The sequence below is a fragment of the Salmo salar genome, chromosome ssa08 (genome assembly GCF_905237065.1).
Source record: "Salmo salar chromosome ssa08, Ssal_v3.1, whole genome shotgun sequence".
In the NCBI taxonomy this organism is placed as follows: Eukaryota; Metazoa; Chordata; class Actinopteri; order Salmoniformes; family Salmonidae; genus Salmo; species Salmo salar.
Window position 1 is genome coordinate 11,313,144 of NC_059449.1, and position 26,006 is coordinate 11,339,149.

Genomic DNA, 26,006 nt, shown 5'->3' on the forward strand with positions numbered 1-26,006 from the left:
CAGCGAAAGGTGGGTAAACGCTGGCACAAAATAAGGGTGTTTACGTGCCTTACCCTCCACTGTACATGTTCTACACAAAACATTTCTTCAGTATCGGAACATTTGACTGACCCGTGTTGCCGATGATGTCGTCCCAGCTGTGGTCAGCCAGGACGTTGACCAGGAGAGGAGCGATGAGCGGAGTGAGGGACCACAACCTGACCGTAGAGTCCCGGGAACATGAGGCCATGGTGAACGGACGACTGGGGTGGCAGGTCAGGCCTGGAGGAATCAGATCAGGTTACAGTATTACAGACACAGTGTCAGGGTAGAGACAGTTCTATATATTTAACTTCACATTCAGTGGCCTCTATAAAGCATAGCAGGTTTCCCCAACTGGTGGTCCGCGGATGATTTTACTTGGCCCCCAAAGTTTTGTGAACAAATCAGCTCCAAGTGATTTTAATGTTGATTCCCACGCATAATAAAGAGAGATATGTGATTGTATGAAAACCCAAGCAAGGTTTGAGATGATAATGTTTTAGTCAAATATTATATGTTTGGGCTTCTGGTGGGTCAGTTTGCAGTCTAGAAATGATCCTGGGCCTGTGGCTGAATCTATTTGATGGTGGCTGCAGTGTGTTGTTCCTGATTCATTACTGAGGACTGGTACCATAAACATCAGCGCCGTGGTCGTAGCAGGTGTCTAGGCAGGTTCCGTCCCGGGTGTCCCAGACTTTAATGGTGTAGTCCCAGCTGCCGCTGGTCAGCAGGTAGGGCACCTCCGTGTTCCACATCAGGCCTCGGACCGGCGCCGTGTGACCACTCAGCACGTTGATACAGGCATCCTGGGTATAATCCCAGATACGCACAGTCCTGGAGAGGGGAGGGGGAGGGAGAGAGAAAGAGAAAGGGAGCGAGAGAGAGAGAGAGAGAGAGAGAGAGAGAGAGGGAGCGAGAGAGAGAGAGAGAAAGAAAGAGAGAAAGGGAGCGAGAGAGAGAGGGAGAAAGGGAGCGAGAGAGGGAGGGAGCGAGAGAGAGACCGAGAGAGATAGAGAGAGAGAGAGAGAGAGAGAGAGAGGTTATATACGGACTCCCATATACATAATAGAGTGACTACTCAAACCAATGGCATCTGTATTGATAATGGTAGCATATCAAATAACTACCATGAGTATCTGTGTATCAGTACAAAGTGTTTACCATGCATTATGCAGGTACTGTTACACATTGGTGGATGTGATACATTACCCTAATGCAATGTGATGTGAGACTCAGTGAAAGAACATATATGAATGATGTATTAATGTACTGCATGTACCCGTCATCTGAGCCACTGCAGAGAATACCCTCTCGGAGAGGAGACCAGCGCACGTGGAACACCTTGGCCAGGTGACCCGTGAACACCTTGAGTGGCTGGTCAGAACTGGTGGCCAGGTAGTACACACGCACGTTTTTATCCTCACAACCGGTGGCTATCATGTCTCTGGGAATGGAGAGAGAGAGAGAAAGACAAAAAGAGTGAGAGAAAGAAAGAGAGAGAGAGGGATAGATACAGAGAGAGAAAGACAGACAGACAGACAGACAGACAGACAGACAGACAGAAAGAAAGAAAGAAAGAAAGAAAGAAAGAAAGAAAGAAAGAAAGAAAGAAAGAAAGAAAGAAAGAAAGAAAGAAAGAAAGAAAGAAAGAAAGAAAGAAAGAAAGAAAGAAAGAAAGAAATCTATTAGAGTATAGGTAACTCACAACATTTCCCAGTATACTTGTTATACAGTATGAAAGGTGAACAACACAGCTGGACTCTTACTTGTTATTCTGGCTCCAGTCACAACCAAACACAGCAGCAGGGTGCTTGTACTTGTGTAAGACCCTGCCGTCGATGGTCCTAATGATGCAAAAGCCGTCACCACTACATGTGGCTATTCTTTTAGAGTCCTTATGGCTCCATGCGATACAGAAGATACCATTATTCCCATGCTGTTGAGTACACAAGGGAACAAAAAGGCTATGACATAATTTATTTTGTTGATAAACTAAAGAAATTATTGATAAATCACTCTATTATCCTTTTCACACTATCGTGCCGACCCGAACAAAACTGTGCTGGCTAGTGGATGTGTAACCAGGCTAGCTCAGTACAGCTTGGTTTGGTTTAGCTCGGTTCGGCTCAGTAGTGTGAAAAGCCCTTATGACTGTCATGTTTTTCGTCAGTGTTGTTGACGTACCTCATTGAATCGTGTGATCATCTTGCCTTTCTTCACATCCCAGATGAATGCACCGTTCCGGGACGTGGCTCCAGCTATGCAGTTCAGGTCTCCTTTCGAAGAACACACACAAAGACAACAAGAGACATATTTACGACTTCCAAATGAACGAACGCAAGAAAGCGCAACATATTTAATAACTTGGTTTGAATCATAAAAAAAAAAAAATGCATAACGTTGACTTCTTAATTTATATTCAGTAAATCATTATTAATGGGAAAGAACTCAAGGTAACACTTTACTTGAAAATATATACTTAAGGCGTTCATAAAACATCTATTCATCACCAGCAGAGCAGTTCTCAAAATAAAAGTCGACATGACGAATTATGGTATATAAAGGGTGTTTCGAGCATGGGAAGGTCGGCGTATGAGTGCATATCAAAGTATGCGAAACGGGACACGCGGGCACTTCTCGGCTGCGTACTCCATTTGTATATATTTTGACGCGTGCATAGACGCAAGCTTCAATGGAAAGTGTGCACAGAAATATGACGCAACCATGTAAAAAAAAACACGCAAAATTCTTGAAAGCAATGGCCATTATTTGAGCTGAAGCGAGAGAAAATAAACTGACTACAATGTTTTTTCTTGATACATTAAGAAATGCATACTGTGTTATTTTTGGCATGTTTACCTGCCTACAACATCTACTGTACTGTGCAGAGATAACAAGCCTAGTAATTCAATAGGGAGACTTGTTAGCTACTACTGTTAGCTAGCTAGATAGCCATGAAGAATTGGTAGCTAGCTACTAACGAAGAATTGACATCTACCTTGCATAACATTCGTTTTAGGTCATTTTTGCCTGTTAAACTATCTGGTTAGCTAGATTATTACGATTCACATATAGCTAGCTGATAGTTATGAAGTAAAACATTTGCTTTATGTATAACTTGTTCCGTCTCTATTGTTGCCATTGTCCTGTGTCATGACGTGGCCCTCTTTGGGTACAGCGAGCACCATCCCCCTCTCTCTGCACCATCCCCCTCTCTCTCTTCCCCTACACCCAGGCTCTGTTAGGCAGGTCATAAATTCCTAAAGGAGTTCTCTCCTCATGGCCAGAGTAGAGAGGGAGTGAGGTTCACAGGAGAACAAAGGAACCTCTTCCACATCACAGAACTTGAGATCTGAACAATTTCCATGTTTTGGAGAAGGTGTACACGGTCGGTGAAGAATCCAGCTACGAACTGGTCCGTTTTGTACAATTTCGTGAAACTCATGAGAGACAATACAGCCACATTACCATAACTCTGTTTATACAAGAGTCTCAGTTGTGAGGCTTGCATCTAATTGTTGTATAAAATTAATGAGTAAAGATGAAACTATTTGTAAAATTACGTAATGTGATTTTAAACTGTTTAATGAAGGAAACTCCATTTCCCTTTAAAGTTGAACTAAATCATTGGCCCGCCCCATGAGCACACACATTGATCTGGCGTCATGGGACAGCCTCTTTCTACTGTTATGAATATAACGCCCACAGGGAGGAATTCCCTTCAGACCAGCTTACCTCGATTACCACGAGAGGGCTAAGGTTTGAGACCAGACCATAAACCTGAGTATAAGCTAAGGTTGTAATGGTTGTTGAAACTCTGAGACTATCGATACTGACAGAATAAGAGCAAATCTTTGATACTAATTACTAGTCTGCAGCTAGGAATTCTATACCATTGAATGTGAAGGCCGACAACCGCCGAAACATCTATTCTATAACAACATTGCTGAATGTTACTCGGAACTATCCATTCTGACCACGGAAGAGAGAGAAAGAGGGCGGACAAACTCTCCAATAGAAAGACGGACGATCCCAACAGAGATCACGACGACACACTGAGCGTAAATATATATATTGATTGCAATTATTCCCGAATGACTGAGTGTTCATGTGCAAAGGATTAGCATTTCAATGAATGTGATTATCAAGTGTGTAGTGATTCATTTGCGTAATTCCCGCCTTTCTCAGTATACAACCACTTCCCTTTTGTCCACCAAGCCGTAATATCGGTTTAGCCCACTAGGGCACATCCCCTATCATTTCCTTGTAACCATATCTACTTTGTTTGTTTGTATGTGCATTTCTGTTATTATTTAGTTAGTTAATAAATAATGTAGAATGGATTCATAGTGAAGACTGGGTTCGTGCAGATAACCAACAATTTACGACGTTTGGAATGAGACTAACGTGAGGTAAAGAATAATTCATTAATTAAAAGACTAATTGAGCAGATATTAAAATATCTGAAAGTTATATTATTAGGAAAATTATAACTTTGTAATCTGAATATTTTCCCTGGTGCCCCAACTTCCTAGTTAATTACATTTACCTGATTAGTTAATCACGTAACAATAATTACAGAGAATTGATTTGATAAACTAACAGTCTTCAGTTTAATGATGCCAAAGACACGACACCTGGCTGGAAGAAGGTTCACTGAATGGGGAGGTGCAGCGTGAGGCAATACGCTGAGGGGAGTGCTTCTCAAATGTCATGTTTTATGCGATCTCCACACTCTCGTCCTCACAAGAACGTCCTCGGAGAATGCACTCGGAGCACGAGAGTGTGGAACACGGTAGAATGCATATTGAGAAACACCCAAAGTATTATGGTCTGTGTGTGTTCTCTCCCCATGTCTTACCAGGAGCCCAGGACAGAGAGTAGACCACACCCTCGTTGCCGGGAGACGTATTAACCGCCGTGAGGGTGTTGATGTCCCACACCTTAATGGTCCCGTCAAACGAGGCTGTCGCCAACAGGTTGGGGTCGTCTGGCTTGAATTTACAGTCAAATATGGTCTCAACATGACCCTGAGAACAACATATGGTTTCATGGTCAGGTCTTCTTCAACATGAACTGGATTGGGAGATATGTACAACAGAAATGCAGACACAAACAAGAAATAGAAGAACGCCCTTACGATCATCCCAATTTCCCTACCTCCCTTGCTACCACTTGTCCTCCCTTCTTTTCACCCCCCCAATCTCTTCCCCTCCCTCCCTCACCAGGTCTCGTAGGAAGTCCCACTTCTTGGCTCCCATGTCATAGAGCCCCACCCCTCCATCCATGAAGCAGCAGACAGCGTGGCCCGGGGGGAGGGAGAAGGCCTGGTTCTGGGATAGAGTAGGCGGAGGAACAGCCTCGCTGGTGGATGATGTGTAGTGGTTCTTTGTCGGGGAGATGGAGCTCAAGGCTGAAAAGAGGGTAGGAGGCAAATAATGGCGGGGTCAGGAGGGGTCAGGTGATAGCAAGAATGGGGAAAGAACACACTATGCTATAGAAAAGTTACAGTTTTTCCAAGAAATATAGCAATCTTATTTCACAAGATCAGTCATTCATATCCAAAACCCTGAAGTTATTGTACACTTTTAGAAAAAAGGGACCCAAAAGGGTTCTTCGGCTGTCCCTATAGTGTAACCCTTTTTGGTTCTAGGTAGAAGCCTATTGGGTTCCATACACAACTCTCTGTGGAAAGGGTTGCACATGGAACCCAAAAGGATTATGCATTGAAACAAAACGGTTTTACCTCGAACCAAAAAGGGTTCTTCAAAGGGTTCTCCTATTTGGACAGCTGTAGATAGCACCTTATTTTCTAAGAGTGTGATGCAGACTGTGGATTCTACCCTAATTTGTGGATTATCAGAGCTCATCTGCCAGTAGTGTGTCTAATGCTTACATTTCTTGGCTGGAGGAGAGTTTAACACATGTAAAGCATGGAAGCCGGTCTTCTTCAGTTTGAAGTTGTCCAGAGGTGTAGATCTGGACACGTTCCATATCCTCAACACACCAATTTGAGAATCTGGAAACAGAAGGAACAAGTTGGAACAGTGGTATTGACCCAAGTTCTAAAGGCCTGAGCCTTACACAACTGACCTCTAGCTACCTACACTGATATACATACCCTACCTCATGTAAAGAACAAACCCAGGGCTGTGACCTTATCTTAACCTGTCTGGGCTAGGCAGTAGAATATGCATATTATTAGTAGATTTGGATAGAAAACACTCTGAAGTTTCTAAAACTGTTTGAATGGTCTCTGTGAGTATAACAGAACTCATATGGCAGGCAAAAACCTGAGAAAAAGTCAACCAGGAAGTGGAGGATCTGAGAATTGTAGTTCTTCTTTCTAGTCCCTTTCGAAACTACAGTATCCGTGGGGTTACGTTGCATTGGCTGTCTGAAGCCTTCAGAAAGTGGTTGGAGCATTCTCCTGTCACTGGGCAGATAATAGGAGCTCAGTTTCTGAGTGGACTGCCTGGCAACAAAGGGATTGGATATGCGCAGTCACGCGAGCACGCCGTTCCTTCTTTTTCTCCTTGAATGAATACGCTATTGTCCGGTTTGAATATTATCGCAATTTTACGTAAAAAATACCATAAAGATTGATTTTAAACAGCGTTTGACATGCTTTTAAGTACGGTAATGGAACATTTTGACTTTTCGTCTCTGGTACCGCGCTCGTGCGTTATGCCTTTGGATAGTGCTCTGAATGCACGAACAAAACGGAGGTATTTGGACATAAATATGGATTATTTGGAACAAAAACAACATTTCTTGTGGAAGTAGCAGTCCTGGGAGTGCATTCTGACGAAGATCAGCAAAGGTAAGAGAATATTTCTAATACTAATTCTGAGTTTAGGTTTCCCCGAACTTGGCGGGTGTCTGTATAGCTCGCTGTGATGGCTGAGCTATGTACTCAGAATATTGAAAAATGTGCTTTCTCCGTAAAGTTATTTTAAAATCTGACACAGCGGTTGCATCCAGGAGTAGTCTATCTATAATTCTTTAAATAATTGTTATATATTTTGTCAACGTTTATGATGAGTATTTTTGTAAATTGATGTGCACATTCACCGGATGTTTTGGTGGGAATACATTTTCTGAACATCACGCGCCAATGTAAAATGCTGTTTTTGGATATAAATATGAACTTTATCGAACAAAACATACATGTATTGTGTAACATAATGTCCTAGGAGTGTCATCTGATGAAGATCGTCAAAGGTTAGTGCTTCATTTAGCTGTGTTTAGGGTTTTATTGACACATGTCCTTGCTTGGAAAATGGCTGTGTGATTATTTTTGTCTATGTACTCTCCTAACATAATCTAATGTTTTGCTTTCGCTGTAAAGCCTTTTTGAAATCGGACAATGTGGTTACATCAAGGAGAAGTGTATCTTTAAAATGGTGTAAAATAGTTGTATGTTTGAGAAAGTTGAATTATGACATTTTGTTGTTTTTGAATTTGCCGCCCTGATATTTCACTGGTTGTGTCCCGCAGGCGTCCCACGTAGCCCATAGAAGTTAACCCCCAAGTACCCTACCCCTTATATCCTACCCCCTAAACCCTACCCCCGTTTCTTTACCTCTAGTGATGAACATGCCGGGGGCGCTGGGGACCCAGCTTTCCCCTCCTCCCTACACCCTGCACCCTAACCCATTGTACCCTACCCGTAAACCCTACCCCAATATGTCCTTACCTCCAGTGATGAACATGCCGGGTGCACTGGGGACCCAGGCCAGACACTGTACAGAGGCAGCTGAACTGGGGAAGCTGAAGGTAGTGACACAGGTGAGCCCCTCTGAGTCTACCATTCGGATGCCATTATGCAGGTTGGCCACTAGGAGGTAGTCTGTAGACAGGGGATCCCACTCCAACGCTGTGACCGGGTCCTCCTCGTCCGTCCCCTCTAAAGACTCCGGGCGCAACATGTGCTTCTGGTTTTTAGATCCTAGGACAGGAGCGGAGACCTGCTGCATCAACTGACTAAATTAAGTCACCACAGCCCCTAGTGAAATACCTGGAGGTACCAAATAAAGGTTCTCATGTGGAAGAAACAGTCAATAAATACATATTTAAAGGTTGTAAGTGTTTTTTCTTCCTGGCACTGATTCTGCTGATAGCAGCTATTTCGAAGAAGGGTCTACAGATGTAAGATCTTAATTTGATCAATCTTTTGTTGCTGAGAATTTTCCTGCACAGCAGGAAATGCAAACTTGTAGTGTATTCAAGGTTTTTAAAAGGCTTCTATAGTATGTAATTTTCACTTTAAAATGTCAGTCTTGATTTGCCCTAACAAAAAATGTATCAACCTCTACAAAATATATCCATTAATTATAATCCACATAATAATTCACATTTCCTGTTGATGCAGGATTATTTTCCTGCTGTAGCAAACTGTCTCAAATTTAGACTCTACATCTGTACTTGCAATAATTGTAATATGTGGTTGTTTTTCCAGACTAAAATGATTGTAAGTCGCTCTGGATAAGAGTGTCTGCTAGCCAAATGACTCAAATGTAAAATAGTTTGTAATAGGGAAACGCATGCCCAGTTCTTTCACATCAGTGCAAATGAAGGAGATAAGACAAAGAGAGGAAGCCACTTTAGACAATTGAGACGCAGCCTCAGTCTAGACTATCTATAGACTATTGAGACGCAGCAACAGTCTAGACTATCTATAGACTATTGAGACGCAGCCACAGTCTAGACTATCTATAGACTATTGAGACGCAGCCACAGTCTAGACTATCTATAGACTATTGAGACACAGCCACAGTCTAGACTATCTATAGACTATTGAGATGCAGCCACAGTCTAGACTATCTATAGACTATTGAGATGCAGCCACAGTCTAGACTATCTATAGACTATTGGGACGCAGCCACAGTCTAGACTATCTATAGACTATTGGGACGCAGCCACAGTCTAGACTATCTATAGACTATTGGGACGCAGCCTCAGTCTAGACTATCTATAGACTATTGGGACGCAGCCTCAGTCTAGACTATCTATAGACTATTGAGATGCAGCCACAGTCTAGACTATCTATAGACTATTGAGATGCAGCCTCAGTCTAGACTATCTATAGACTATTGAGATGCAGCCTCAGTCTAGACTATCTATAGACTATTGAGATGCAGCCTCAGTCTTACCTGGCTGGAAGATGGAGAGGCTCCCGTCCGTGTGTCCAAACACCACCTTGCCCTTCTTGACGGGGTGCCAGCGGAACAGACAGATGTCGGACAGGAAGCTGTGTGCCTCCTTGTGGATGGTGACGCCGGCGTCCAGCCCGCTGATGGCCCACAGGTAGAGAGGGCCCCGGTGGGACACAAACGCCACGCCGTCACCTGCGTTCCAGCACCAGCTCAGAGACGCTGGGATGCCTGGTTGATGGTACACAAGGGTTAGAGACACATTAGATACACACACACACACACACACACACACACACACACACACACACACACACACACACACACACACACACACACACACACACACACACACACACACACACACACACACACACACAGCAAACACACACACACACAGAAAACACACACACACACACACACAGCAAACACACAGCAAACACACACACACACACAGAAAACACACACACACACACAAAGAAAACACACACAAAACCAAACACACACATTCACCCCCCCCATCCACCCACACACACACTCTCTCCTAGAAAAACAAATAACACCAAACCACCCAGCCGTCAGCCATCTCCCTCCTGATAGGAGTCAGTGTAGCAGCAACAATAGCCAGTACTAATGACATTACTAAGCACACAAACACTTCACTACACTGAGTCACCCTCCCAAGGCAACCCAACCTACTCTCTCTATCCTCTCTGACACGTCTCCCATCAGTAGTGTCTAAAGAGGAGCCCACTCCCAGATAAACTCCCTTACCATTGGTCCACAGTCATTCCTCATTTCCATTCTGATGACTGATCAGAACCAGTATCTTTAGCGTTATACAGACCATGTGTCTCTATAGTTCAGTACATTTGCTGTTATCTAGTCTGGCCACAGCTTTCCGCTCCACCTTGTTTCACTCTGTTTCAAAACGTTTTCTCCCTACTGAACACCCACCTCTGGCCGACCCACTCCCCTGTACATCTGCCTCCACTGGGCATAGTTCATCATCAGTACCTTTGGTGTTATCCAGCCTGGCCACAATCTTCTGCTCTGCCACGTTCCAGATGATGAGCAGGTTGTCAGCGCTGGCGCTGGCGAACACCTCGGGGTTGTGTGGGCACCACGATATGGCTGTGATAGTCTTCTTGTGCTCTGACATGATGGCTCGAAGCTTGAACTCATTGTATCTGTGGTCCAGCTGCGTGGGTGCAGGTGGGAACGACCAGGAACACATTGGTATTGCGTATGTAAACAGATGGAGTGGCATAGATAACAATAGACAAGGAAAACGGCAATGACAGAAATCACTTGAAGATTAGACATCTCTTTTGAATGTCCTGTCAACAGGGAAGTGAGCGAGCGCACGCAAAGAGAGACGCACGCATGCCAGCGCGGCCGCACACACGCGCATGCGCGCACACACGTGCACTGGCACACAGACGCACACGCACACAAACACACACACACACACTGATGTTCGCCAAGCTAATTACCTGGTAGACATATATAGCAAGTGTTGCACAGTAAGCGAACCGGTCTTCACTGGCAGCACACACATCTTTGTTCCAGGGCTGGCACCCGGCAGCCAGCAGGCCCACCTGTTTCACCTGGGACATCTTTATCTGCGACACACAGAGAAGAGGAAGAGATGAGACTACACCTGAACACAGGCAATGCTCTGTGATTGTCATTCATGGATTGAGGGATACATTCAGGACTAAAGCATGTTCTATTCTCATGTACATCAGTCTTGCATTTCAGAACTGATAATACATTGAAATGGCTTACTGCTCAGCTGTAATAGACCATTCTCACAATAGCAGCACAGTGGCCTTAAATGCATACTGATAACAAACGTAGTTTGACATTTCACATGGAGTGCCAGTCACTTTGTAACGAAACAGATTGGAGAGATGTTGTACATGAATCAGTGAAAACTCCAGCATGTATGTTGGTATCACACAGAGGCACACAGCAACAGCCTTGAGACAGTCAGAGTCCCCCTATTTACATCTCTCTCTCTCTCTCTCTCTCTCTCTCTCTCTCTCTCTCTCTCTCTCTCTCTCTCTCTCTCTCTCTCTCTCTCTCTCTCTCTCTCTCTCTCTCTCTCTCTCTCTCTCTCTCTCTCTCTCTCTCTCTCTCTCTCTCTCTCTCTCTCTCTCTCTCTCTCTCTCTCTCTCTCTCTCTCTCTCTCTCTCTCTCTCTCTCTCTCTCTCTCTCTCTCTCTCTCTCTCTCTCTCTCTCTCTCTTGGTTTCTCTCTCTCTCTCTCTCTCTGTCTCTCTCTCTCTCTGGTTTCTCTCTCTGTTTCTCCCTGTCTCTCTCTGTCTGTCTCTCTCTCTGTTTCTCCCTGTCTCTCTCTGTCTGTCTGTCTCTCTCTCTCTCTCAATTCAATTCAATTCAATTCGCTTTATTGCTATGACGTAACAATGTACATATTGCCAAAGCTTACTTTTGATATTTACAATATTAAAATAATAAGAATCAAAATTGTCAACAGGACAACAGTAACAACAATAACCAAGGATCAAAATAACCATACATTGAACAACAACAATAAGCATACAGTAGAGTGTATGTGCAGGTTGATTGGTCTGTCAGACACTGTCCCTCATCTTATGGCAGGCAGCAACGAAGTGCGCTGCCAACCAACAGCTTTCTGCATCTTCCCCCAACAGGATGGGTAGCCTACTCTCATCAGAGAGGTCTTTGAAATCTCTCTCTCTCTCTCTCTCTCTCTCTCTCTCTCTCTCTCTCTCTCTCTCTCTCTCTCTCTCTCTCTCTCTCTCTCTCTCTCTCTCTCTCTCTCTCTCTCTCTCTCTCTCTCTCTCTCTCTCTCTCTCTCTCTCTCTCTCTCTCTCTCTCTCTCTCTCTCTCTCTCTCTCTCTCTCTCTCTCTCTCTCTCTCTCTCTCTCTCTCTCTCTCTCTCTCTCTCTCTCTCTCTCTCTCTCTCTCTCTCTCTCTCTCTCTCTCTCTCTCTCTCTCTCTCTCTCTCTCTCTCTCTCTCTCTCTCTCTCTCTCTCTCTCTCTCTCTCTCTCTCTCTCTCTCTCTCTCTCTCTCTCTCTCTCTCTCTCTCTCTCTCTCTCTCTCTCTCTCTCTCTCTCTCTCTCTCTCTCTCTCTCTCTCTCTCTCTCTCTCTGTATTGAACTGTTGTTTATTCAGGGGAACCCATAGAGACCAGAGTCTCATTTGCCATGGTGCCCTGAGGACAACAATGCAACAATTTCAAAATGATCAATACAAATAAAATAAACTACAAATTACAGAATCAACACTGCAGCTTCAAACGCCACAAATACAATTATTTACATGAAATCCAAACAGTTTCAATTATCATCAGATTCATTGAACATTAAAGTCCTGAACTGCCCCTACAGGCGCCAGAGAGTCAAGGTGTACATGTAGTGAGTTTTGTAGGCTATTCCAAAAATGGGAAGGATAAAACTAGAGGAGGATTTACCTAGATTGATAAGTACTAGTGGAACCTTGAGAGTTAACCATCCCTGTGAACGGGTTTGGTGTCGCACATTTGACATTTTGAACAGTACGTTTGGTAGGTCGGAACCTATACGGGATCGGTGTCCCTATACCAGGACGGTTGCTGCTCAATATGCTGGCTTTGTAAGCAAAAAGGGAGTAATGAAGTGATCTAGGTGACTCTAATGAGGACCGGCCAACCTTTTGATACAGGATGCAGTGAAGCGTAGTAAAACTGGAACCTGTGATAAAGTGAAGGGCGCTGTGGTAGAAGGGCGCTGTGGCATCCAAAGGTTTAACAGTAGTTGCTGCTGCATTCCGATAAACGGTGTCACCATATGTTTTTTTAAACGTTAAATTATTGTCAATCCAAAAGCCCAGATAATTATAGAAGCCCAGAACCTGCTCGATGAAAGAACCATCCAATGCATAAATGTGTAAGCCATCAAATATTTCTACGAGAATTAGAAAACAGCATACATTTAGTTTTTCCGGCACTAAGTACCGATTTTAAATCAACACGGTCCTTCTGCAAGGCGACAAAATCAGATTGCAGCTCCAACATAGCCTGGTCAGCCGTAGCGGCAGTAGTGTACATAACACTGATATCTGCATACAGATGAATGTTACAGGTTTTTGCAGATAGACCAATATTATTTATATAAATAGTAAAGCGGACACGTCCCAAAATTGACCCCTGTGGGACACCTTTAGTAATATCGAGGTAAGTAGACTTGACACCATCAGAAAGCACACATTGTGTCCTGTCTGACAGAAAGTTGTACACTCAACTTTCGTGCCAGTTCCACTACTCTTAAACCTTGGGATGCCGTCTACCCGTGCGCCCTTCGCTTTATAACAGGTGACAGTTCACCGGATCCTGTGTCAAAAGGTTGACTGGTCCTCATTAAAGTCCTGTAGATCATAATCTGTCTCATGCTAAAAACCAGACAGAAACAGAACATAACAGAACCCGAGAGCTCGTACGTAGACAAAACACAGAGACAAAACACAGAGACAAAACACATAGGCAAAACACATCGACAAAATGCAGACAAAACACATAGACAAAACACAGCTTGACTCCTCCCCTTCTCTCTCCTCCCCTTCTCTCTCCTCCCCTCGTTCTATCTACTCCTCCCCTCTTTTCCCTACCTTCACGTCGGCATCGTTCTTAGTGTACCACTCCAGATTGTCTGTGTCCATTTTCCAGAAGGATCCCTTCCTCCTCTAGTCTCTCCAAAGCAAGATTAACAAGGCTCGCTGTTACAGGGAAGGTATTAGAGGGACGGTAGCTAGCTAACAGATTGACAAGGCTCTCTGTTAGAGGCAAGGTAGCTAGCTAACAGATTGACAAGGCTCTCTGTTACAGGGAAGGTAGCTAGCTAACAGATTGACAAGGCTCTCTGTTAGAGGCAAGGTAGCTAGCTAAGATTACAGAGCTGAGGTGTGGTGATGTTGTCACAGCGAAGACAGAGCCGGCGAGTGAAGAGAGAGGAGCCTTGTGTGTACGTCTCAGAGATAGAGACGGAGGAGTGTGTGTATGTGTGTGTGTGCACTCATTGACTGGTGCAGCGTAGTTGTGTGTGTGTGTGTCTGTGGGAGACAAGTGCAGCCCCCGCCGGTAGCCAGGCAACAGCAGCACCCTGTATTAAAATGACGTGCCTTATAACTCCCCCTCCTACACACACACAAACACACACACACACACACACACACACACACACACACACACACACACACATCTGTGAACCTACTCGTGTACCACGATGATAAATCCCCTACCTATACACACCTATGCACAATGCATACACACACAAACATACAAGTACCTACACACACTCAGGAGCGTCACGTAAACAACACACACTTCCTCGGCCTAACCCCCTGACTGCACACCTCACCCACACCCAGTCATGTTAGTTGTTTTCCTCCATTCTCTCTCTGACTCAGTGTACAACCCAGTGTCCACCTCCCCCACACCTCAACCCACCTAACTAACCCGGCACAACCTCTAGCAGGGACCCACCGTTCCCCCCTTGTCATCCCTAGGTCCAGCCTCCTGTGTAGCTGGCTCTCTACATCCGTCAGATAATGGTAACAATGCAATCAGCGTAATGGCCTCTGTGATAAGGACACAGTGGAGAGATCCCTCACTGGGTCTAGAGAGGCTAGCAATCTCTATTATAAAGCCTCAATCTGCATGACAATGATGGTGGCAAAAGACAGGATGCTGGAGATACAGATATTCCTGACTTTGAGCATGGGATTGGTCTCTAAACTCATCTGAGGATCTGAGGTTGGTTGAGGGGGCTTGGAGGGTCCTTGTATGATATTTTACAGAGAGAGAGAAAGAGAGAGAGAGAGAGAGAGAGAGAGAGAGAGAGAGAGAGAGAGAGAGAGAGAGAGAGAGAGAGAGAGAGAGTGTCACGCCCTGACCTGAGAGAGCCTTTTTTATCTCTATTTAGGTTTGGTCAGGGTGTGATTTGGGTGGGCATTCTATGTCCTTTTTTCTATGCTTTGTATTTCTTTGTTTTGGCCTGGTATGGCTCTCAATCAGGGACAGCTGTACATCGTTGTCGCTGATTGGAAGTCATACTTAGGCAGCCTGTTTTCCTTTGGGGTTTGTGGGTAGTTGTTTTCTGTTTTGTACATTTTGTGACCTGACAGAACTGTTGGCTGTCGTTCTTGGTTTGTTTGAAGTGTTTCTTATTATTAAATCATTAATATGAACACTCACCCCGCTGTGCTTTGGTCCCCTTCTTCTACAGATGACAAGCGTTACAGAGAGAGAGAGAGTTTGTGTGTGAGGGGAGTGTGCGTTCGGAGCAAATGGAATGGCTTCAAACACATAGAACCCATGTTTATTCTATTTGATACCATTCCAGCCATTACCACAAGCCCGCCCTCCTCAATTCAGGTGCCACCAACCTCCTGTGGCGTGTGTGTGTGTGTGTGTGTGTGTGTGTGTGTGTGTGTGTGTGTGTGTGTGTGTGTGTGTGTGTGTGGACAGGACAGTAGATACGGTAATGACTAGAGACACACTAGTCTCTAATTAGCAGGAGAATGAAAAAGAAATGTATGCACTCACTACTGTAAGTCGCTCTGGATAAGAGCGTCAGCTAAATGATTATAATGTATAATGTATAATGACAAATGCACCTTCAACTAATGAATGAATGGATTAGCTGCAGAGTCAAGTGGTAGCTCAGTTGGTAGAGCATAGTGCTTGCAACGCCATGATAGTGGTTTTGATTCCCCGGACCACCCATATGTTAAAAAAACATGTATGTATGTATGCATGACTGTAATGTCACTTAATGGTATATGTATTATTCTAAGTGTGTCATGTGGTGGACATGGGTGGAGGAGAGGTGGATGGATGTGTAGGTGGGTTTGTTCGGTGATGCCACGACTATGTCTGTGATCGGACTCACATCCCAGCACCCTCGGCTGCGGGAGTGAGAGACAGAGGGGAAACTTGGTGCAGCGTTACCTAGGCGATGGAGACAGACTCAGGAAGGCTGTTCAACTGAAGTAGCACTGAACACTACTTGAGGGAGAGAAAAGAGAGATGGGGGAGAGGTGGGGAGAGGGAGAACAGACAGAGAGTGTGAGTGAGAAAGAGAGGTGTAAGTTGCTCATCCTTGCTGAAAGAGTAAAGCCATCCATTCAGAGTACGAATGATAAAATCATAACTAGAAAACGGGTGGTTTGAGCCCTGAATGCTGATTGGCTGAAAGCTGTGGTATATCAGACAGTATACCACAGTATGACAAAAAATATTATTTACTGGTCTAATTACATTGGTAACCAGTTATAATAGCAATAAGGTATTGTGGTATATGGCCAATGAATGGGCTGTGTCCAGGCACTACATTCCGTCGTGCATATGAACAGCCCTTAGCCGTGCTATATTGGCCATATAACGCACCTCCTCGGGCCTTATTGCTTAAGTATAGACTAATGACACCAAGTCCTCTTCTTTTCCACAAAGCAGCTTTTTCTGTCTAGTTGCCTGACAATGCACTTTCCATTAAGCTACAGTGTAAACACTACAGCTACAGCCAGTCAGACTGCTACACCAATCACTTGACGAGACGTGTCCTGCAGGACTACTTGCTGGAAGCAGAAGCGGTGTTGGTTTGTTACTGGTCACAGAGGTCAAGGACAATCCAAGGAGAGGAGAAGCAGGAAGAACCAGTCCACAACCTAATAAAGAGTTTTACAACGTTCTATCCTTTTCTTGGACCCCTCATTCTCTGGTATGACGCCTGGCATGTATGATCAACAATTCTAATGAATTAAAATTCCTCACGACAACCAAGTGAATTCAAATGTTTTTGAAGACGACTGAAATACAAAATGCAAGACCGCGGTCATGTTCACTGGGTAATATTATTCAGACTCCTAGGCCTGTATCAGCTCTGCACATGAAAGCTGGGGATGTTTTCAAAGGCTCGATATCGCTGCAGCCACGTTGCCTTACTGCCAAGGGAAGAACAGCCGTACGGTTTAATTAGCCACCAAAGGACCAGAGGTTTTTGCAACCTTGCAGCAGCACGATCTACAAATGCCAGTCATATGCTGCCTCTCTCGCCACTTTGTCGTAGAGTCCCCCCTTTCCTTCTAACTCTGGGAATTTAATTGAATTGATTTCAGGAAGATTAGGTCTAATTGGCATGAAATGTAATGGAATTTACATTACCCAAACAAATGATGACAAGAATAAAAACTCTCTCTATATATCTCTTTCTCTCTCTCTCTCTCTCTCTCTCTCTCTCTCTCTCCGTCTCTCTCTCTCTGCCTTAGAGTTCTATAAAATGATTAACAGTGTGGAGATGTTTCAGGAGGTATGGGGGGTCAAGGGGGCTGACTGTACAGCAGGATAGGAGGGGTTGGATGTATATTTGTAATGTGGTGCTGGATTGTGAATTGTATTGTACTGTTGTCACGTCCTGACAGAAAAGCCTATGGTAGAGTAGGTCAGTTGTTTTTTCTATGTTGGTGTTTTGGTGTGACTCCCAATTAGAGGCAGCTGGCTATTGTTGTCTCTAATTGGGGATCATACTTGAGTAGCATTTTTTTTCACCTGTGGGTTATGGGATATTGTTTATGTGTCGTCACATTTCGTTTATTCTTTATTGTTTTTGTATGTTGCTTAGTTTCACTTTACATTAAAGATGTGGAACGCTACTCACGCTGCACCTTGGTCCGATCATTATTCCAACGAACGTGACAACGGTGTTGTACTGTGTAAGGTTTGGGTAGCACGCAATGTGTTTTTATGGGGGGTTAATGCGGTGTTTTTAGTGTAATGAGTCTCTCTCTCAATTCAAAGGGCTTTATTGGCATGGGAAAAATAGATAATAAACAAAAGTGAAATTAACAATTAAAAAATGAACAGTTAACCAAAGTTTCAAAGGAATAGAGACTTTTAAAATGTCATATTATAGCTACGTTTAGTGTTTTAACAATGTGCAAATAGCTAAAGTACAAAAGGGAAAATAAATAAACATAAATATAGGTTGTATTTAATGAAGGATGTACACACTGACAACACACACACCAGAAGTGTTTTCCAACACACACCAGAAGTGTTTTCCAACACACACCAGAAGTGTTTTCCAACACACACCAGAAGTGTTTTCCAATACACACCAGAAGTGTTTTCCAATACACACCAGAAGTGTTTTCCAACACACACCAGAAGTGTTTTCCAATACACACCAGAAGTGTTTTCCAATATAGTGTTTATGGAAATCTCTTTCTATGGAAAAACAAGAGACAATCAAAGTTGTGCGATGAAACAGACAATAATCCATGAAAAGTGTTGCTCTTGGGCAATTCCACGGTAACGGAATTGCGCTGAGAATGAGATTTTTCACTTTAAAATGTATGCCAAACAAAAAACATTGACGTAAAAGTCGAACAAACCATACAACTCTATGCACAAGGACTACTTTTAACAAGTTACACTGAAGATTTTACTAAAACACAGTTACTGGAAGAACTGTGGAGATGCAAAGTTTAGTAACAGAAGTGACCACGTTTTCCAAAAACGATTTTAAATATCTGCTCTGAATTAAGATTCAAAGATGTCTGCAGAAATAATGGAGTGTCAGCTATGACATGACTCCTTAACTTTGAAAAATTATATTTTGGTATTGAACTACAGTAAGTGAAGTGGATTTACAATCGGTAACGGAATTGCAGGAACGGAATTTCATCATGTGTCCATGATCTGTACTATACAGAAGTACATAATTATGGATATGAACGTCATTCTCTTCATGGTGATGTATCCTAACCAGGTACACAAAGGTAGCAATACGCAATATCCTCCTCCACATATTTGGGTATTATTCTACACACTATTACTTTAATGAGCTCTGGCCCCAAACAAGGCAACATTTGGTTGGTCTGGACCGGATCAATCATAGACGTCTATGTTTCACAAGTTTGAACATTGAAGTACAGCACAGAAGAGCTCAGTAGCGTAGAGTTCAGTACAGTAGAGTAGAGTAGAGTTCAGTACAGTAGAGTAGAGTAGAGTTCAGTACAGTAGAGTAGAGTAGAGTTCAGTACAGTAGAGTAGAGCAGAGTTCAGTACAGTAGAGTAGAGTAGAGTTCAGTACAGTAGAGTAGAGCAGAGTTCAGTACAGTAGAGTAGAGCAGAGTTCAGTACAGTAGAGTAGAGTAGAGTTCAGTACAGTAGAGTAGAGCAGAGTTCAGTACAGTAGAGTAGAGCAGAGTTCAGTACAGTAGAGTAGAGCAGAGTTCAGTACAGTAGAGTAGAGCAGAGTTCAGTACAGTACAGCACAGTAGAGTATAGTTCAGTACACTACAGTACTTTACATTATAGTGTACTCAACTCTAGTGTGCTCTACTGTTTACTGTACTCTACTGTGTACTGTACTAAACTGTACTTTTCTTTACTCTACTGTACTGTACTCTACTGTGTACTGTACTGTACTGAAATGTACTTTTCTTTACTCTACTGTACTGTACTCTACTGTGTACTGTACTTTTCTTTACTCTACTGTACTGTACTCTACTGCGTACTGTACTGTACTGTACTGTACTCTACTGTACTGTGCTGTCCAAATTTGTGAAACCAATTGTGGTTTGTGACAACTATGATTTTCGATTGTAGCCAAATTAATTCCAAAAATCCCGTTAGTGATTTTTTGGAAATTCCGTTACTGATTTGGTAACAGAATTTAGAGTTTTATTCACTTGATAATGCATATAAAACTATAACTAATTGGTAGGTCTACCTTTACTTGTTACTTCTGTGAACTTTCCTTATCCCCCCTCCTCATCAGGGAGAGAAATTAGAAAACGTCAGTTTTTGGGACCGGAATTTCAAGTCACAAGGCAGTGTTTCTTAAACTTACAGAATGCAGAAACATTTCTCCAAAACGAAATATAAGTGTTGATATTATTTAACTTTTAAGACTTTTTCCTGGTACATGTTTTTTAAAACCCCTTTTCCATCTGTTAGACCAGAAATCAAAATCTTTGCTTATTCCCAATTGTTAGGATGTAAAATGGTTGAAAGATTTATATATGCCTTAAATAAATAAAAATAGACTCTTATCTTTTATTTGACATCCAGTTTGATATGCTCCTATGAACGTCACATCCTGGTACTCATCGATCGTTTTACATGGAAATGACCTCTTTCATCAAGTACTAAGCTACATGTAAGGCTATGTATAGATTCAAAGCATTTCAAAGAAATGAAAACCATTTATAAGAAATGACTGCTGGACAAAAATGGACACTAAGTCCATGATCCTTTTTAAAGAAGCAACAAACAGCCGTAATGTTTTAATTCAACATGTTAATATACAGCCTTAAAAGTCCAGTTTCCAATTCCATACGCTACATAATTGATATTTCGCAGTGTTGTGGCTGCATGAGAGTGGAACAGGACTAGGTCTACGTAGTTGCCATCCACACACACAACACACACACACACACACACACACACACACACACACACACACACACACACACACACACACACACACACACACACACACACACACACTCCTCTGTGCCCTAAGGGGATCAGCATGATTGACAGTGAAAGTGACTTGCAGAGGATACTGAACTAAGTCTGATTTCCTATTGGCTGAAGTCTGGTCCTGTGCTCACGGTACACTCAATGCCACCTGACATCAACTAACCTGTGTCACAAATAGAACCCTTTTCCCTATGTAGTGCACTACTTTTGACTAAAGTCCTATGGCAACAAAAAGTACACTGCATAGGGAATAGGGTGCCATTTGAGACTCAACCCTAGCCTACAGGCTACAGGAGCCATTCTCTCACTCTAACACACTACGATCTAGTAAGAACCTAAGTCGTGCGTAGGATGTCAGTCAGTAGGATGATTACCCACACTCTTTCCTCTCTCTTCTCCCTGACCCCTGACCTTAGAGTGCTATGGATTGAGTTGAATAGATTTAATTATTTATTTATGGTTGTGTGTGTGTGTGTGAGTGTTTGACTATTTCCACCTGAGAACGCCATTCACGTTGTGTGGTGTCAGATCTGTGTTGTGTGTGGACCTACGGAAATATGCATAGTGGAAACCAAACACCTCCTAGGACCATGGTGTTGACCTGTGGGAATGGTTTATAAGAGCTACCGAAATGAAACCAGAGGGACACTGTATCCCCAATCTAACTGTTAATAATGCAGATGGTTCACCACAATATCCTCCATCATTAGGCTTTCCATAACGCCGTGCTATCATTAGTTTAGTTGAGACACATCCAGTTAGAAACAGAGATTAACTCATCTGACACATGGAAGAATAGGCCAGCATCTGAACTGAGGTATTCTCATGTGATAGGTAGGCTACAACATACTGTGCAACAAAACAATATGCTAAATCTACATTTGGAGAGCTTGGGACGATAAGGTTCTATCTGCAACAAGATGGATCTGAGATAATTGGCTTTAAGTTCAGGACCCTCATTGGTTTGAATGGTGTCAGCAATTTTTATATGGTATTCTTTCGAACCTCACAACATGAATTAGGGTATACCGCATGACTTATTCCACATTTTGTTCTGTTGCAGCCTGAAATCAAAATTGATAAAATATTTTTTTTCCTCACCCTTCTACAGACAATACCCCATGATTACAAAATGAAAACATGTTTTTATATATTTTGTAAATTTATTGACAATTCTTGGTAAGCAACTCCAGTGTATATTTGGCCTTGTGTTCTAGATTAGTGTCCTGCTGAAAGTTAAATTTGTCTCCCAGTGTCTGGTGGAAAGCAGACTGAACCAGGTTTTTCTCTAGGATTTTGCCTGCGCTTAGATCTATTACATTTATTTTTATCCCAAAAAACGTCCTAGTCTTTGCCGATGACAAGCAGACCCATAACATGATGCAGCCACCACCATGCTTGAAAATATGAAGCGTAATACTCAGTGATGTGTTGTGTTGAATTTGCCCCAAACATAACACTTTGTATTCAGGGCATAAAGTAACATTTCTTTGCCCAATTTTTTTTCTGTTTTACTTTAGTGCATTATTGCAACAGGATGCATGTTTTAGATAATGTTTTATTCTGTAAAGGCTTCCTTCTTTTCACTCTGTCATTTAGGTTAGTATTGTGGAGTAACTACAATTTTGTTGATCCATCCTCAGTTTTCTCCTATCACAGCCATTAAACACTGTAACTGTTTAAAGTCACCATTGGCCTCATGGTGAAATTCCTGAGCGGTTTCCTTCCTCTCCGGCAACTGAGTTAGGAAGGACGCCTGTATCTTTGTAGTGACTGGGTGTATTGATATACCTTCAAAGTGTAATTAATAACTTCACCATGTTCAAAGGTATTTTCAATGTCTGCTTTTTTAAATTTTACCAATAGGTGCCCTTATTTTCAAGGCATTGGAAAACCTCCCTGGTCTTTGTGGTTGAATCTGTGTTTGAAATTCACTGCTCGACTGAGGAACCTTACACAGATTATTGTATGTGTGGGGTACAGAGACGAGGTAGTCATTCAAAAATCTTGTTAAACACTATTATTTCACACAGAGTGAGTCCATGCAACTTATTATGTGACTTGTTAAGCACATTGTTACTCCTGAACTTCCTTAGGAAAAGTGAAGCAGTGGGAATACATTGAACAGAATAAGGCTATGTCAATAACTCAATTTTGTCAAAAATGCAGGTAGACCCTTAAAGTCCCAAGCTCTCGATTGGCCAACAGTTTATAAATACAGTGCCAGTACTGTGAAAGGTGACGTATATCAGCCTGTAAATAATGTCGTCCAGTCCTGACAAAAATGAACAAAGACGAAATCCTCTTTTGCACACCTGTACAATCACAGTCACGTTGACAATCAAGAACCCTGTGGGTAACTTTAAGATGGACACAACCTCTGCAGACTCAAAACTAGGTTATATCAACAGACACGTTTAAACGCTTCTCACCCTAGTTCCCCAATATCATGCTGGACTGTATATAGGACAGTATGGCGTCTATTTGCTCTTGTCCTCTCCAGTACTTTTATGATACAGTACGCAGAGCCACTAGCAGCTAATAATAGCTTAGTCTTAATGAATTCAGTCAGTTCATGTGTGAGAACGAAACACCTGTTACTCGCTACAGTATCCTCAGTGGATTCTGTCTCCGTCGTTCCTCTCCTCTAACTGACGCTGAGCGTTTAGGATATGTTTATCGACGTGGTGATTTGCTGACAGGTGGTTGATGACAGTGTACTGTGTAACGGCAGAGTTAATATGCCAGTGATACGTGGATGTCCCACCTTGCTATGCTAAGATGAATGCACTTGACTGTAAGTCGCTCTGGATCAGAGCGTCTGCTAAATGACTACAATGTGAAATGTTTAATAGAGACCCCTGAGTATGCCACTGCTGGCTGTCAGTGTGGGGAGACAGAGAGAATTCACCTGGGAACGCAGTGTTCCACTGCATGCAAGGCGCCAATGCAAAACGCAGAGCAACGTGTGATAACATAAAACACAGGTAAACATGAGGATTGTTTGCACTCGCCATTCAACACATCAGCATGTCGTTGGCAGTGGTAGGCTTTTACTTACATGAAACACTAGGCAACAGTACGTTAGCACTGCTGTCTGGTGGATCAAACTCATCTGCAGTAATAGCATTCAAGCTAAAACCACCAATGTAATGATTCACATGCGTATGTGTAGAATAAATATACTTTTTGAGTAAACTCTGCATGCTGCCACTCTTGTCCCAGATTTACTGTAACATACCAGGTGGACTAGGCTACTTAGCGCTTGCTTAGTTTATCCTACCCCCTATCATAGTAGCATAAGCTGCAGCTACATTGCAATACCCACTCTGTTCAAGAGCATGACCCGCGCAATGTGTAAGTTACAAGCAAGTTTATCCTGCATACATGACACAATGTGTTGACATATGGGTTGTGGACCCAGAGTTCCAGCGAGTTTCCACAGTATCTAAGGGTGCGTCGGCGACTCCACTCCAGTCTATTCAATACGATCAGCCTGATAACCCCCACATGGTTATGTATTTATGAGCTAATTAAACCACAAAGGATGTTTAAAATACTACACTTTATCTGTCTGAGTTCCTGAATATCTAAGGGACGTTTTAAAATCATTCAAAGTGGAATAAGAAAGTGCCATTATTGAGTCTTCTTACCTTCGGTGATGCTGTCAGAAGACAGCGAAGAGGTGCTGAAATCGCTGCTCAGACACAAACTGTCGGAGAGTTAGAGGACGTACTAGGCTCAAATAGGCTTTGCTGCGGCTGCAACGATTGGCTACCTCAGCGGACTGTGTTAGTCACGCTGTTGCTTTCTAGACATCCATTGGTTGTTTAGCCTGGCAATCAAAGATACCAGGCGTCAGTTTCACGGTTAAAGGCATATCAGTGGTTTATTTAGAGTCATCTTGACCAGTAGGCGGTGCCTAGCCGCCATAGACAGGCTTCGCCAGATTGTAGTCCAACCAAAAGAACTCGATCATTTTCTATTCCGTTGTTAGAGGGTTCGAAATACTCACGTATTCTAATTCGTAATTCCAAGCACTGTGTGTAATGATAATGGGTATAGCCTACATTGGCTACAATACATTTAGTTTTGGTGTTCCCTATCATGATCGTCTTATGTAATAGTATAAGTCATGTATAATTTAAGAAAATCGGTGGGAATTGATTGACTGGATAAATAGACGTTATATGAATAGATATTTGGGTAATTCAAAGCTGATGATAGCCTATACATTACCACATTGCTTTGTGAATCAATCAGATTAAAAACGAATAATAAATTGGTAAACAATGCGCCTGCATTTGTGAGTAAAAAGAGGAGGGGTGTATAATGCGCACCTAGCTGAATGCACCAAACGGAAAAACAATATTGAGTGCGACTCCCAATTATGATGAACGATACATGTGTCCTACCACGGAATGACCAGAAGATGGCAGCACTACTCTGGCTAAAACATCTGTTTTTGAGGCGACTAGGAGGGAAACTGTCTGTTTAGTAACAGCAGTGAAAGAATGAAAGCAATGTGAGTGTGTGAATTTACACGACAGGGGAAGGCTGACGGATCAGAAATGACTGAAATAGATTGACATGACTTGTGCACAGGTGCAATGTTGCCAATTCTAAAGCCCAAAAAGCTACATTTATAATGTAAAGAAATATTGATGGAATCCGACACCAAATTATAATTTCAGTATAAGTAATTCAGTATATAATATCTTTTTCAGCTATAATATTTGTGTACATAAATATGCTATTCGCATCAGGAGAGTAGCCAATAACAGGAAAGCAATTCACATGCAGCACCACATCATTCAATATACGTGCCTATGGAAGGACTAGATAGAGACGTCATTTCCCCTAAAATTGATAAACAACAACCACAGGAAGGGGTGGGTGTGTATATGTATGTGTGTGTGTGTGTGTGTGTGTGTGTGTGTGTGTGTGTGTGTGTGTGTGTGTGTGTGTGTGTGTGTGTGTGTGTGTGAGAGAGAGAGAAAGGGAGAGAGCGCAAAAGAGAGCGAGAGAGAGGGGGGCTATAAATTATTACTATTATTATGTTATGCAAATAATAGTGTAAAATAGCAGAACCATAGTAGCCAAGGGAGATGTAGGAAGGCATGACTTGTAACCAGGTCTTCAAGTGCTGAATGGTTTATTTACAGCGAGGGAGTGGTGCAGGTTGTCCAATGTCCATGTTTAGGCTACAGTGGAGAAAATATTAAAAGACACAACTCTACATGACACCAAAAAAGGAAATTGAGTCACAGACATAGCTGAATTAACCTTTGAAGATAAATAAACAGTTAAACATGA

At 42.8% G+C, this 26,006-nt stretch overlaps 1 protein-coding gene across 3 annotated transcripts in view; it reads right to left on the minus strand.

The window, feature by feature from the left end:
* Positions 1–24,546, minus strand: part of LOC106610163 (WD repeat-containing protein 17) — a 31,196-nt gene extending 6,650 nt beyond the window's left edge. For 2 of the 3 annotated variants that reach the window (XM_045722711.1, XM_014209341.2), the window contains exons 1-13: positions 24,344–24,545; positions 10,673–10,801; positions 10,194–10,377; positions 9,177–9,407; positions 7,721–7,972; positions 5,918–6,040; positions 5,247–5,434; positions 4,883–5,051; positions 2,206–2,297; positions 1,788–1,957; positions 1,301–1,465; positions 653–855; positions 112–261 (exon numbers count right to left, since the gene is read on the minus strand). In XM_045722711.1, the coding sequence (XP_045578667.1) occupies positions 112–261; positions 653–855; positions 1,301–1,465; positions 1,788–1,957; positions 2,206–2,297; positions 4,883–5,051; positions 5,247–5,434; positions 5,918–6,040; positions 7,721–7,972; positions 9,177–9,407; positions 10,194–10,377; positions 10,673–10,795 (2,050 nt within the window). In that variant the 5' untranslated portion in view covers positions 10,796–10,801; positions 24,344–24,545. Of the gene's footprint in view, positions 1–111; positions 262–652; positions 856–1,300; positions 1,466–1,787; positions 1,958–2,205; positions 2,298–4,882; positions 5,052–5,246; positions 5,435–5,917; positions 6,041–7,720; positions 7,973–9,176; positions 9,408–10,193; positions 10,378–10,672; positions 10,802–24,343 lie in introns of all 3 variants that reach the window. The other variant, XM_045722710.1, reaches the window with a different exon arrangement.
* Between the last annotated feature and the right edge of the window lie 1,460 nt (positions 24,547–26,006).